At 40.1% G+C, this 15,415-nt stretch overlaps 1 protein-coding gene across 1 annotated transcript in view; it reads right to left on the bottom strand.

Annotated features, from left to right (window-relative positions):
- DARS1 (aspartyl-tRNA synthetase 1) overlaps positions 1-2,280 on the bottom strand; it is a 40,033-nt gene extending 37,753 nt beyond the window's left edge. The window contains exons 1-2 of the mRNA XM_054381083.1: positions 2,209-2,280; positions 963-1,020 (exon numbers count right to left, since the gene is read on the bottom strand). Of these exons, the coding sequence (XP_054237058.1) occupies positions 963-1,020; positions 2,209-2,280 (130 nt within the window). The remainder of the gene's footprint in view (positions 1-962; positions 1,021-2,208) is intronic.
- Positions 2,281-15,415: the final 13,135 nt, after the last annotated feature.

The following is a 15,415-nucleotide window of genomic DNA, read 5'->3' on the forward strand; positions in this document are numbered from 1 at the left end:
AGTTACTAGAAGCCAGTCTATTACCTTTCTTCATTCCCGTTTCATGCACTGAATAATATGAAAATTATTATTTCTTGGGATGCTGGCCTGGGAGATTGTTTTCTAGTTCATAAATCTCTCTGAATTCCAACTCCACATCAGTAGAAAATGAGGATTTCCTGAATCCACAGTAGTATGAGTAATGCTAATATATAGTATTAATGGATTTGCTGCTCATATGCAGGACTAATGAGGTCTGTATAAGCAGACAGATATCCTACTCATACAAAGCACTGTTACAGTAAGCCATAAAAGAACTTCAAACAAAGAAAAAAACCTGACATCTCAGGACTCCCTACATGATAAATAATAACAATTTAATTAAAAAAAAAAAGTCTGCAGTGACAGGACAGAGACAAAAACTGACAAGCTGTGTAGGGTGTATTCCAGGCAAGCGCATAGACTGAGATTCCATAACCTCGCTGGATCACCTCCAATATCCAACCACACTCAGATTTTTCTCCTTCAGAAATCAGAATTTCCTGTGTTCCAACTTGTGCCCATGACCTCCTGTCCAATTACCACACACCTTCACGTCTGGCTTTATCTTCTCTACACCCTCCCATTAAGTAGCTTTAAACAGTAATAATCACCCCCCAACTTCCTCTTCTCCAGGCTGAACAAGCCCAGCTCCCTCAGCCTCTCCTCAGAGACCCTGTTCCAGTTCCTGAGCAATTGGACTAGGTCCAAAATGTTAACGTCTTTTTTTGCACTGGAGAGCACAAAACTGACACAGCACTTCAAATGCAGCTTCACAAATACCAAATGTATTCAAGTAAAGGAAATAATGGCAATAGGATTTGAATGAAAAAGTTTGATAAATGATTTTTGCAACAAATACCAAAGATACCAAGGACATAATTTCTTTTTCCTTCTTTCCCCCCCTCCTCTTTTTAAAAAACTTCTTTCATTTTTTAACTGACCTGGTTTCTCTTGGGATTGTATCATTGATGACACTCCATATCTTTCCTTAGCATAATCCTAAAATGGAGGTGAGAAACACATATCAAAGAAAAATTAACACAATCATTACAGAGTTAACTGAAGTAATACAACTCAATTAGCTCCTAGGTATATGCAAGTGAAAGAAGAGAATTGTGCCCTGCAAGAAAAAGAAATTCCAACACCAAACCCTCATTAGGATCATTACTTGCTACACAGTAGTGTGAATACCTCTGTAAGAGTCCACTCCTGAAAAGATAATTGAGTCCTACAGAAGTAGATCCATTGCTAAGTATTTCCTCCCCATATTCCGGCATATTAGGAAATTCATCAGCCTGCCAAAGCAAGCCTGACTAACTACTAACAAAACCTTCTAGGTAAGACACAGGGAAATGGGGCCCTCTCATTAACAGCACAATTGTAGTTTGCTAACTAACTCCACTCACTTAAAAAAACAAACCAAACTTTGATTGACTTTATTCAATATATGAACCTAAGTTCATTTTAAATACTTTATTTGGTTTCTCTGCTTTTGATGAATTGTGGCCCCATATACAATTTTACAAGAGCCACCTATATGCAAATTCCTTGGTGTAGATATATTTTTGGCCTTTCATCAGCAAGCAAAATTTATTTTATAGCAAAAACGAACTGATGGGTTTTATTACTACTTTATTTTTAATTCTTTAAGAAATACTGGTCTACAATTTTTCAGCACTGATCTGTGATCTTCATGTATTAAGACAGAAACCCCTGCCAGGCCAACAGGAGCCACAGGTCCCCTTGCAGAAGTGGCCTGTAGGGTCCCTATTTCTGCAGGAAATTTCAACAAGTAAAAGGCTCGGTGACAGGGCAGGGTTGTGCTGTTTCTCATGGCTCAAGCAGAGCCTCCTCCATCCCACACAGAGATCGGGCTCTGGCGGACCTCAGGAAGCGCTGTGCGACCGGAGAGGGCCCGAGCTCTTCAATGAGTCACGAACTAGTCTGGCCCAGAGCAGGGGAAAGTGCACTGCAGGGCAACAGCAAAAGGCAGCTCTGCCGTCGGGTCCGGCCAAACCCCCGCCCCAGGCCCGGCGTCCGCAACCCGCAGGGACCGCTGCTGCCTGACCCCTCAGTGTTGGACCCTAAAGCCAGCTCCAACCCCGCCCTAGGCCGGACCCTGCCCCTTCCCCTTCTCGGGATGGGCAGTCTTGACGCCGCGCTAGCCCCTTCCCTGCGGAGACCCACATCGGCCGGCGACGACTCTTCACTCTCGGGCCGGCGTTCCTGGCCTTGGCCGCGGCCGGCAGCGCTCGGCATCCTCACGCCCAGACCCGGCTCCACTCCGCTCTGCCCAGCCACGCCGCTTCCGCGCGCACACCTCTCGCGAGCGCAGCGACGGCAGCGCGAGGGTGCCGCGCCTGCTGCGCGCCAGCCAACTCTCGCGAGAGCGGAGCCTTCACCGCCGCTGTGCGCCTAGTGGCCGCGGGGCGCTCTACAAGGCAGGGCGGGGTGGGAGTTAGTTTAGCGGCGAGTTCAAGTCCCGCCGGCAGCCGCCTGAGGCTGGTGGAGTTGGCGCTTCTCTCACCGCGAGAGGCTGTTTGCCGTAGCCGCCTCTCCTCAGAAGGCGAGCGGCAGGCAAAACTGTCATTTTAGCCCAACAACCTAAAAAAAAATCATATCTGGGCTGCATCCCCAGCAGCATTGTCAGCAGGTCGAGGGGGGTAGTTCTACCCCTCTGCCCTTCCCTGGTGAGACCTCAGCTGCAGTGCTGTGTCCAGCTGTGGAGCCCTCAGCAACCTGTTGGAGTAGGTCCAGAGGGGGGACTACAAAAATGATAGAGAAATGGAGCACCTCACCTGTGAAGAAAGGCTGAGGAAGTTGGGGCTGTTCAACCTGCAGAAGGGAAGGCCTTTCCAACCCAAACTATTCTATGGTTTTCACCGAAGTGCCACCATTCTCACAACGCTCCTAACTTCCAGCCCTGCTTGATGCTGAGGCAAAAGCTGCCATGCTGCAGTGGAGATGTGCTGGTCTAGGCCACAGCTCTGAGGCAGCAGATGTGTTTGGTCCGTGCTCACCCTGCTTCACAATCAGGCATGGTGCAACCTGAGGGGTAATGTATTGACTGGAATGTGAGGTGGCTAACTAATGTGCTTGGGCAGCTTGGTAGCCAAACCAATGTGCACTTTGTACTATCTCTGATAGAATTTCAGTCTCCTGACCCCCTGCTAATCCCATTGTTTATTATTAGTCAGCTACAACCCAAAGTAGGTCTGATAGTTTGGGGAGAATGAACATTAGTGCAAATCCAGGTGTTTCCCTCCAGCTGGGTGCTTAAATAAATGTTCCAGTATTGAGGCTGGGGCTTGCTGCAGGTGCCGACTTTCAAATGACAGAAATCAAAGTTGCGTGCAGCTGTTGAATGCTATGGCCATAGATTGTTTATTTCGTACAAGATGAGAAAAAGGAGCTGTCCTGATTTAAATTGCAGATTTGAATTTTCACATTTGACTAACTAATCCCTCTTGCGGTATCAATTAGAGTTCATCACTTCCTGTCCTACAGTTGTTTATTTTACAGCACTTTGTTCTGCAGTGGTTCATCATCTCTTCATGTGGGAATCCCCTTGCAAATTTCCCCTTCTGCCTCTCTCTCAGAGAATTATGCATTTCACCAGAAGACCACATAACTTTCACAAAGCCCTTTCTTCTCATGCAAAACTGTTGCAAAGAATTAAGATCCAGTAACAGAGAAGGCAAATCACAGTCAGTTTTCATACCTACTCGCCACAAGAAACAACGTTCTGAGATTAGGGTACGGTGTGCTGTACTTAAGTGCTAATGTACCAGCAACATAACACATGGATTTCTTTCAGCATGTCAGTTGTATCTTTTCTGTTACCTGTCACTTAGAACAGGAGGCTGAGCAGGACCACTGCTAAACCTTAACTAACAGACAGATGCAACTCTCATGCCTCACCACAGAGCAGACAGTGCCATCTGTACCACAGAATGCTCTTCAATTCTCATCATTTCTCTGACTTTGCTGTGGTATTCAGTAGAAACAAACCAACCTTGTAACCCTTATTTTTATGCTGGGAACCTTCCGATAGTGAATAGGATAATGAGTATTTCCTCTGGGGCAAATAACCTGAAGGTGGTTCTGAAAGCAAAACCCTTTTAATATAATGAGTGTTAACTGAAAACAAAATTTGGCCATTTAAAGGGCACTGTAGCTAATTATTCCTTTGCCAAACTTTGAGAAGCAGTATTTTCTAGCACTCATACTCTCAGATCCATAATCTCTTTGTCTTATGGTACAGAAAGAGGTTTTTTGAACAAAATTCTATGATACATTGAAAACAGAAAAATGAACTGATTTTAGGAAGAATTACTGACAATAATTTTTTCGTATTTGATTAAATAAACGCCTCAAAATTCTCCATTTAATTTGGGTCAGCAGCAAAAATTTGTTTTGCCACATCCATCTCAATTTATTACAAGTCTTCTGTGAAAAAAGATAACTACAATGTGCAGATGATATAGCTCGTCCTCTGCACCTTCTGTTTCATTGCACTGTTACTGAAATTCATGTAATTGGGGCAGTGCCTGCAGTGAACCTTAGAGTGATAAGTAGGAGCAAAGCCAGTGCTGGGCCCGGGTGGGAGGTGGAGGGGCTGGGGGACCTGCTGGGAGGCCAGCACTGTCCCTTGGGCCTTCCCAAGGATTACCAAATGGAAATGACATCATCCACAGCCAATCGGTGGGCCCCAGGGGTGCAGCTGGATGGAAGCCATATTCCTCTTAAGTAACAAGACATGACATACCATGTGCTAATGCTAAATAATTTATCCCTCAGGCATATAGTGAATTGCAAAGCCAAGCTGAGGCCTGGTCAACAGTTTGTAGTTTAAATTAAAACTGGCTTTTCCATCGTAAAGGGAGGGAGTGAGCTGTCAACTGTTGTGATCAAAAGTGGAACACAGAAATGTGGGGGCTCTCTTGTCTCCTCTCTTCTTCTGTCTTCCCTCTTCTCTTTCCTTTTCTTCTTTTTCCTGTTACAATTTGGTCTAATTAACACTTTATTGATTTTGTTGATATCTTCCACTTATTTCTATTAACATGCAGGAAAATCCTAGACCAAGTTTTAAGTCACTGTGAATAATGATGTTCAATATAGCCTAAACTGATGCTGTTCCAAAACTCAGTCATACGCGTATTCATGTATTGCAAGTATTTTATGGGTGTTTCCATAGTGGTTGTAAATATGTCACATTAGGTAGCCAGAGGCATTTTCCTTCTGCTTAGGCTAAAGATAATGCCTGGTCAGCCTCTCCTCTGGCTGTTTTGAGCTAGCAGTACACAGAGGCTGGATATGATGTTAACCACAGCATTCCATTGCCTTATGTTGGCTACTGGAATTCATAGCAAAGTCTTTCCAGCTCGGTTGTCCAGCTATGCTTAGCCAAACCTTTGACATTTATTAAAACAGAGTGTTGATTTTACTTAAGAGCTGGGTGCCATGATATGCTAAACAACACTTTCACTAAGACCATGAGAAGTTAAAAGTAGCCAGCACCTTCCATAATCTACTCTTAGGGAGTGCTTTACAAAAATAGTGTCTCGAATATTCTTTACTCTTGCACTGTACTATTGATCAAGAAATGAAGCATTTAAATAAACACTGAGTTGGTGGGAAGGAGAAAGAAATTACCCTTATTTTAGGATAAGAAATTAAAAGGACTTCTGGCCTTTGGAATGAATGAGAATATATTTAGCTAGTCTCTACATGTTTGGCTAGTTAAAACCTGGAGAGCATGAAGTGGTACAGAGCTAAAAGGAGCGTGTGGAAAAAAATACAAAACAAATTGGTTGTGTCTCTGAAAGGTCTTAAGGGAATTCAGCTTTATTGCTGCAATAGTACACTTCCCAGTGTGCAATTACTCACTGTTATGGAAAGGGATTTTGAAGATTTCTCTTATTTGGGATGCTGCAAAGCATGCTTAATTTAAGTAAGAGGTTGAATTTGAGTTTTCCTTGCCATATTTGTTTACTTCTTGTATGATGGTAAGGTTGGTATCCAAATTCCCCTTAGATAATAAAAACAGACAAAAAAAAAAAAACAAAAAAAAAAAAAACCACCACCATGAAAGAAATGCAGCAAAGAAATGGAATTTTTTTTTTTTTTTTGTAAGTTAAGTAAGTTCACAGTGTGCATTCTGTGATAGGCAAAGCTTGTCTATTAATAATTTTCAACCTTAGGAGAAAAGCATTTTTGTAATTGATTTTTTTTTTTTTTAACTCAAACATTTGGACAATGAGTAACAAAGCCTTTGCATCTACATCCAAGTAGGAACAGAATTTGGCAAATCTAATTCCTTCCTGGATTTTCGCAGCTTTACTTCCTTTAGGAAGTTTTTAGTCAATGGGAAACAAAGGCTTATTGAAAGGATTAAAGTTACAACTATTCTCTTTGTTTTAGAGCTTCAATCACGCTTTTCCTCTAGTAAACAACATTTGCAATTAATAAAACTTCTAAAAAAACAGGAACTTTGGGGAAGTACGTGCTTATGATAAGCAGCAGGATTTCTTTTAACAGAACTCTATACAAAGGTGTAGTCTTTTCAAGTGAAGACAATGATAACAATTGAGTTTCTCAATGCGTTTTAAAAGTGTTCCTTCTGATAAGCACAAGACAACAGTGCTCTACAGTCGGGGATGGGCAATACGTTCAAATACGAGGTATCTTGTCAGTAGTTTATTGTTGTCCCAAAATTATTTTAAATAGCTGCAAACAACTCACATTTCATATCATGCCTAAACCCAGTAATGATGTCTTACAGAATGAAATAGCTGTGCTCACTGGACATACAGTACTGCATATATTTATGAACTGTTACCCAAAATTGTTTATTGTTTCCTTTATATGATGCTTGGAGAAGGCATTTGGATAGCAGCTATCTGTGCATGAATAAGAACATGCGGAATACTTAATCTTGGTGATTTATCTTTTGCTATTCTTATGTCATGTAATATCTTATGAATATTTTCATGTTTATGTTAGCTGTATTTTTCTTACTCGTTTTATGTGTTTACTTCCAAGGAATTATCTCCTGCCAGAGGGAAACTGAGGGAAAAATCTTAATTTTGTTGCCAGCCCTCCCTGGAGGGCAGTGTAGAGCTGCGGGATAATTGTGACTGGCTATTGCAGGAGACATTTCACGAACAGCTCAACTATTGTTCTCACCCAAGTGTCCAGTTCTTTTTCTAGGGTGGCTTGTGTCCAAAGGTTTAGAGAATAAAGGGACTGCAGTTCTGACTGGCCCTTTAAGTGCCTTTCATAGATGCCATTTCCCCTTTGCAAAAAGCATCTAAAGCTATTGTCTTTCTGATTATAATTTTTACACTTTTATGTCGCACTTAGGCAGATTTTTTCCAGTAAACGTTCCTGTGAACTGAGAGTATCTTTGCTAACCCTCTAACCCAGAGCCAACTTCTGGTGAACTTATAAACCATTAGAAACTGGAGGTTTTAATGGGAATCGTGGACTCAGGACTATATTGCAGAGGCAGGAACAGTGCTCTGTTATCAGGAGAATGTGAGTCAGGCACCAACAGTAAATCTGATCTTTGAGATCATCCATTAAGAGTAAATGTTCTTTGTTACTGTCTGAAGCAAACAAGAAACAGAGACGAGTCATCCAAGCAATTAAATGTGACACAGAGGATGTTAAGTACTGTTTCTCAGACATTTTCCTACAGCACTGGTGAGCTATTTTGTAAACAAAGTGATTGTAAATAAATTGATTAAGGGTGCCACACCAGCCACTCTGCATATATACATTGAATGGGACTGTAAAGACAGTCACATAGAAATCTGTAGGACAGTGTAAATGGACAGACTGATTCCTGGAGGAAATAAGCGTTAGCATGAGAACAACAGCTGAACTAAAATCCCATAAGCCAGGAAAAACAGCCACACAATTACACTAACAGGTGGTTAGTTTCAAAACAAATTTCAAGGTCTGACAGCTCTGTGCACCTGCTTTGGGCTGATTTCTTCTAAGGACTTGGATTTGGCATGAATCATTGATAAAACCCATAATTCTTTGTGTCTGAGAAAAGTCATCATTACCATATAGTGATGATAAACTACTAGAGCTTTCTAAAGTAGTGCTTAGCCAAAAGGTAATAGGGGTCGTTCTGCACACACTGTCATTATAGCTCAAGCTTTTCTTTACCAGAGGACTTCAGGAAAACACTGATGCAATCAAACCTCTCCTTCTGTAAACCAAGATAATTCCATCTCACTAGAGTGGTGTGATTTGAATTGGGTATCACTTCAGCCTTTGTCTTCACCATCATCTAAAAATCAATTTTTTTTTTAACAGTGGACTTTAACAAAGGTATTCAGCAAATTCTGCTCTTCTGCTTGTACTTGTTCTCAGCTTATAGGCATTTTCCCTGAGTTTTGGACAAAAGAAGGATGGTCATTTTCATGTTGGGAGAAGAATCAAAACATACTTTTATCATTCAGTAGTATATACTGAAGGTCCTTTAGTGGACTGCTTCCACATGCCAGTAAGAAATAGTATAAATCTTTGATCAGAACAGACTGATAAATGGAGCATTTGGGTTGAAATTACTTAGTTTCTGCAGAGTTCTAATCAAATTTTCACAATTATCTAAATACCTAGAAATAAGTTCCTCTGGTTTTGAGGTGGTCCCAAGTTTATCACTTATCACCTCTCTGTAAGAACTGGGCTTTCATTTTGAACACCATACTTGGCAAACCTAACATGTTTTTTTGGGATGCAATCCTGAGTTCAGAAATGTGTTTTGTTAGGTTCTTCTTGAGGAAACAGGAATAATATGACATCAATTTTCAACACTGAGCGACTAGTGTGATTGAATGATATGCATATGCACAGCCTACATGATATACATACCTACAGTTCTGGGGACACCTGCATGCTATGCAAGCCACAGCTACATTTCACAGCCATACTTCCTCTCTCATCTGTTGAGCAAAACTTGCAGGCATTTACAAAATTTATGATGTTCAAGACTGTGTGAAGTGCATACAGAACTGCTAGTTTAGTTCTTTATCCTACAGCAGGGTTTCCCCTCTACATTTTGCTGGTTTTTAAAGACATCAAATGATCAGTACATGGTTCACATCAGGGTAGCACAGAAACAGATATGCAGGGTGATTAACCTGGCATATCCCATCTCCTTTTCACAAATGGAAATGTAAAATCTACATGATAACAGGGGTTTTGGTTTAACTGTCCTTCATTCAGAATGACTAAATACATTACCTGACAAGCAGGGTGGGTATTTTTTTTCTGAAGATTCTGTTTCTCACACCTTGATAGATTACTCCTTTTTTTTGGATTGCTGAGGAGAGTCCTGTTACTTTTGCTTGTCTGCTGTAAATGATTTAATTATGTGACTGTCAAGGTCTGTCTGTTAGATTTTCATTTTTTGAGGTTAACATTCCAAATTTAATGTTCTGTAGACTTGAATGTGTCTAACTGGAAAATAAGATGTGAAAGATAGTAAGTTACACCTTGTGAAATATAGTTAAAACATACAACTTCCAATTTGCCATATCAGTGATCATGGCTTGCAGTTGTTTTGCCTTTCTTGTGTTTCTTCAGCTAATAAAGACGGGGGTACCTTTTTTTTTGGTTGTCAACTAGACAGACAAAGCCAAATGAAATGTTCTTTGAACATTTCTTTGGCACAAAGCCAAATCTCAGCCACCTTCCTTGTGGAGGAAGTGTTAGCAAAACCGAACATTAGATTCAAGAACTGGGTGAAAGATTTCAGCATTTGTAGGATCTAGCTACAGGAAAAGAAATCAGAGGTGGTCATGTGGATGACAAATCTGAGGATCTGCAAATTTTCCCTAATTTCCCCAAGTACCTAACAGCAAGCCAGGGACAGTAGTCTTTTTGACCAGTGAGACAGTAGAGACTGGCTGTCCACAGTACTGCCTTGAAGTTTAGCTTCTGTGGTAACCTGCATTTTCACCAAATTAAGTTCAGTGTGAAGCCAGCCCTCAGAATGAACTACCTCTATAGTTATGCACCCCTCTCCATTTCAGCCATAGTCATCCGGGTTAGCTGAGTTCTGCTTTTTTTAATCCAGCCTCGCTGACCTTACCTTAAACACAATGGGAAATGCTCTGGTGTGCAGACAGCATAGATAAGGGTTAGCAATTTCCACTGAGGTGTAGCATTACTAACCATTGAGAAAGGGACAGTGGACGGTAGCTTGTAAGGTACTGCTGTTTGCAAAGGCATGTCTGTCTATAATGTGAGTCATTCTGAGATGTGCATCTTGGATTTGCTGCATTTAGAGACTAATGCTATGTTTACTGCACTGCTCAGACACACAGTTTCTTTATCCAGTATGAAGGGCTGCTTAGAGTTGTGTTATAATATATTAGCAGATTTTAACCTGCTGTGGAGTGTATCTTCGTCACTTAGAATGGGGCTCTAAGCTTTTCAGGACAGGACATCTCAGGGCTTAGCTTTGAATGCTTTTCTCAGAGACTTGACTGTTAGAGTGCCCAGGTTTTAAACTGAAAGATTTGACTCACTTGGTAGAGGAAGAAGAACAAATAGAACTGGAAGTGGGAAGTCACCTTTAATAGCACATGAACTACTTCTTAACAAGCCTTACAATTACTTTGTTTCTTCCTCTCTAGTGCTGTAAACATGACTAGCCAAAGGAAGACCTTAGAAAACAACTCAAGGAAGCTATGAAGGCTATTGAGAAAGCAAATAAGCCATCTGGACCAGTTAGTGTTAAAGGTATATCTTGAACTGGTACAGTGAGTCAAGAGAGGGCATTCTCATACACAAAGCTCACTTTTTGATGCATAATAATAGGCTGGGTTCTATTTGTAGTCTTCCTAAATTCCTAGTAAATAGACAGGTGCTTAATCCAAGGTTGAGCAGAAAAGAAAAATTTTAATACATCCTTTTTTTCACTGAAGAGTTTAGATACTGGTCTTTCTGCTGAAAGCACTCTTCTCATTTTTCTTGGTTTGGGCACAATTACTAGAGCAAGCACATTTGTCAGTGAACTGAGAAATCCTTGGGGTTTTAACTAATGTCAAAAATCTGGACCTCATGCTTAGGAGGCTGTATTGTTTAGAGGGAACATTGAATTACTAGTGATTTGTGGTATTTTATATTTGAAGAATCAAGGAGATGAGATAATATTGACAAGTCACAGGTTAAACCTCCTAGTGAGAATAAGTTTGTAGGTATCAAATCTGTCTCGTCTTAGCTTGTGATGTCTAAAAAGGCTGCTGGAACTAGGAGGTGCAGTTGGTGAATGCAGCTGATGTTTCTGTGTCTGTAATTTGAAGCAACCACCGTGTATTTTCAGAGTACCTATTATTACCAAGGTCATTGTAATGTTATGTGGAATCCATGATCCCTGTCCCTTCTTTCCTAATAGTGCATAAGTAGAAGGATGCAGTGTCTTTGTCATCCAGGGTGGCCCGCACAAGCATCTGCACTGCGTGAAGTATAGTAGTGTGAAGACTTGATATTTTCTGGCTCCCTGATCACCTTCATTCCTCCCCGGGGCAGCCTGTGATGGTCTCCACAGTGTATTGCATCTTGTTTGCAGACAAGCATGGCCATTTGGTACCAGTCAAAGAACAACAGTAAGGGCAAATGTACCTCTGTCACTATGTTCTACCTCTTACTACAGTATTTAATCTCTCTCCCTCAGTATTTTGCTGCCTCCCATTTGATTTCTAAGAGACATCTCTGATTTAAACCAAAGGATGTTTTCTTTTCCTGTTATATCTTCAAGAGCCTAGTTCTCCTTGCATACACCAACTCCTATTTGCAAATACTAATTATTCATGGTTGTTCAGGTTATTGGACTACTTTGGTCATTCTGCACTTAATTTTTATTTTTAGAAAAGCAACCTATGGATCTTTACATTAGGAATCACAGGAAGGGTTTGCTGGAATATGTTTTGCAAACTGAGAGGTTTCTGACAGTTAAAAAAAAAAAAAATCTCTTCTCTGTTCATGGCTTGGATATATTTACAATATAGTTTTATCCAGAATAATTTATCTCAAATTGGAGGGAAATTTGAATTCTGAGGTGACATCAAGTGAAATTTAAGTCATATGCGTGCACAGCATGAACAAAAAGAAATGGTAATTTATGAGAGAGAGCAAAACTGAGGACACAGGAAGAATGAGAATGCAGATTTGGCAAAAGTAATACAAAACAAAACCCTTTTATGCAATCAATGTAGCAAATGAATAAAAATCATAGACATGGCAAAGAAGAAAGAATTAAAAAAATGCAGTTAGTTATACTCACTGAGCTGATTGAGCTAGAATAGCCTTTGTGTGTACTGTCTTGTACTTTGAAATTGAAGTGCATTAAACAACAAAAGTGAGAAAAATGCCTAGTAAACTAGTTTTGACTTTGAACATTCGAGCTGTGAAATGCCTTTGTTTCATATATTTATTTGTTTATGATATTATCTGCAAGTGGTGACTGATTTCTTCCTGTACACTATCCATTCACTGCAACTAAAGTGGGATGGGATGTTCAACCTTTGTCCTTGGAGTGAGAAAGTAAGTTATATATGCAAAGAGATTGTCTGTGTTATTGCTGTGTCTGTTCCAGCGCTTCCATATGAAGGTCTCAGCCTTTATAAGTTATAAATGTCATACTACCTTTTCTAGAGCAGATTGAAGAGCCTTTTAAATTGTGGTCTAGGGAAAAAAGTTTAAAGTGTAAACTGAGGTTGGCATAGAATAGCAAAGGAAAATAATCTCATTTTAACTGACTCTGTAGGTGGTAGAATGTTCTGCAGAATCGCTGAGCCATTACTTGCTCTCTAATTGTCCTTCATTTTCCTGTGATGAGAAGCTATTAGTGCAGGATAGGAGTTGTCTGTACTCTTAATTCTGCAGCTAACTAGTAAGGAATCAAATTTGTTGATTGTTGCATATTGTTCCTCAGACACCTCTACTACTTCAGGCAATAAGAGCTAAAACTTAAGGATCTCTTCTCAATGTACAGTGTTGCTATTTTGAAGGCTTTTTGGTTGATTCCAATTTCAGGACACATTTTCTGTGCAAAATACTACCTCCTATCTTGTGGATCTGTAATTAGTAGGAAAACCAAATTCATAAGGCTGTTCACTATTTAAAGCATCACAGTTCAGGCTTAAGAGAGCTATAATACTTCTTTGTCTTCACTACAGTTACAAAAAGTGACTTTTACATGTTGTGGGTTTGTTGTTGGTTTGGTTTTATTTTTTTTTTTTTCAAGAGAAGCCATGATTCCATCATGAGCCCTGTAGCTTTCTTCTGTTCTGCTTTGTTACAAGCCACTTACTGCTCAGGTGGTTAATTGTAGGTTTGCTTTGGAATAGTGTAGATTCTGGCTTATTGTCTCAAAAGCTGTGAGCCTTAAACTGAACAAGATACAGCCTGGAGTCATTTAAAACCCTATTGCTTCCAGTAACCTTGAGAAGGCTCATTGAAATATGGCATGAGCTTTGATGAGAGAAATGGAGGGATCTGATTACAAATCAGAAGAAAAACTTTATATCCAGAGCAAGTGATTAAACTTGATGTATCCATCTCAAACCCACCTCCAAAGAAGATCAAAATTATGCCCAGGACTGGCTTTACTATTACAATTTAGTTTGCTGTAATTTTTTATTGAATAGCAGAAAAGGTTTATGTTTTATTTGTAAAATTATTCTTTTTTTTTCCTTCATTGTGATCTTTTCCTCGTCTCAGTTGGGTTTTCCCCCTTTTCTTTTCTCCTGTGTCTCTTTCTAGAAGTTCCTCTCTTGATTTTCTGAGTTTATTTCTCAGGAACACTCCCAGGCAAAAGTTCTCAATGATACAAAGTCAAAGAAATTACCTTTATAAAAAAAATTATTTAATATTTCTTCTTCCTTTCACAGTCTTTGTATGTTTTCACCATCTTGGAGAGGCATTATATTTAAATATATGCATCATTAGTGAAGGTCTTTGTGCGTACAGCTGAGAGGAGAATTGGCTTAAAGTCTTCTTCAAAAGGAAATTGAGTAGGATCCTGCAATCCCGACCTGTTTCCAACAGCAATCAGCTGAATCAGAAGGGAACTAATGAATTCTGGTCGATTTCCTTCAGTGCACCAAAGCTCTTTAAACACATACTGAAGAAGGGAAATGAAGTAGGATTAGTCCATTTCCCTTTGAAGCCAGCTGTGTGTTCACAGTGCAAGTACTGGAACATTATTTCACTTGCCACTTTCTGGCTGTAGGCCAAACTGTAGTATCATCCTGAATAGATGCAAGATCCAAAAATACATAGAGAAATACATAGACTGTCTCTGGACAGTGAGTGAGAAATTGGTATCTGTGTGGTAAATTGTCTTCCGTTCTTATTCTTCAGTTATTTACCTGTTTGGAAAGGGATCACCTAAATTTCTTTTTTACATTAATTTTTTTTCATCAGCTTTACCATGGCCATAAGTAGTTCTGGGGCCATATTTTCCCTTTGAGATTGACGTCAAATGGAAGCGTGAATTTTTAGTGTAATACTAAGACTTTTTTTAATTCTTTAGTGCTATTAAGTTGTGGTTTTAAGGGGGAAATATTGCATGTGTTTCATCATATACAGAGTGTGTTTGGGGAGGAAGGATGTTTGAGGAGTTGTATAATGCTGAAAGTTGTGTATGTGTGACTCATGCAAGTACTAAACTATTGTTCTGCCTGTATATAGCAGAACAGGGTCTCAAAACATTTTGTAAATAATGGGGTGATTGCTTAGCACATGAAACTCTCAGGAACTGAAATATCCTTTTGCTCCAAAAGGATGACACATTGGCACTCCAGAACTATGGCTACCACACAGCTGAACAGTTCTGATCCTTTGTCTAGGAGATATGCAAAAGATAAGAAAAAGATAGGCAGATTTGAATTTTCCATGTTTTTCCATGCTACTATGTTTTTTACCCATTCAGTTACAGCACATTTCTGAAGGTACAAACTAAGATGACAAATGTGCTGCCCTAGTGGCATAAACCATGCTGAAGGAGGCATGTACTAGTAGTACTGTCAGCTGGAGGTTATAGGTTTTTCAGTTTGTGTTGATGTAGCTATGCTGGCAGAAATCTGTAGTGTAGTGCTGACTCTAGGGATCAGTGGATGAAAATTCTTGGCTGCCCTTAAAGTAGATGCACACTAACAAAGTTAGGGATTTGTAGATTAGGACTGGGATTTCAGACTTGGTCCAGAAGTGAGGAGAGGATGGAGGAATACCCAGAGCACCAGAGCAATATTGGACGCTGTCAGGCTGCATACAGTGCAGCTTCTCTCTGAGGTTGATGTTTGCTTGCAGGTTGAGTGAACTGCTGAGTTGGTACCAGAACTGACAAAAGGCAACTAATGGAAGCAGC

This window comes from Indicator indicator, chromosome 5, assembly GCF_027791375.1.
Source record: "Indicator indicator isolate 239-I01 chromosome 5, UM_Iind_1.1, whole genome shotgun sequence".
Taxonomy (NCBI): domain Eukaryota; kingdom Metazoa; phylum Chordata; class Aves; order Piciformes; family Indicatoridae; genus Indicator; species Indicator indicator.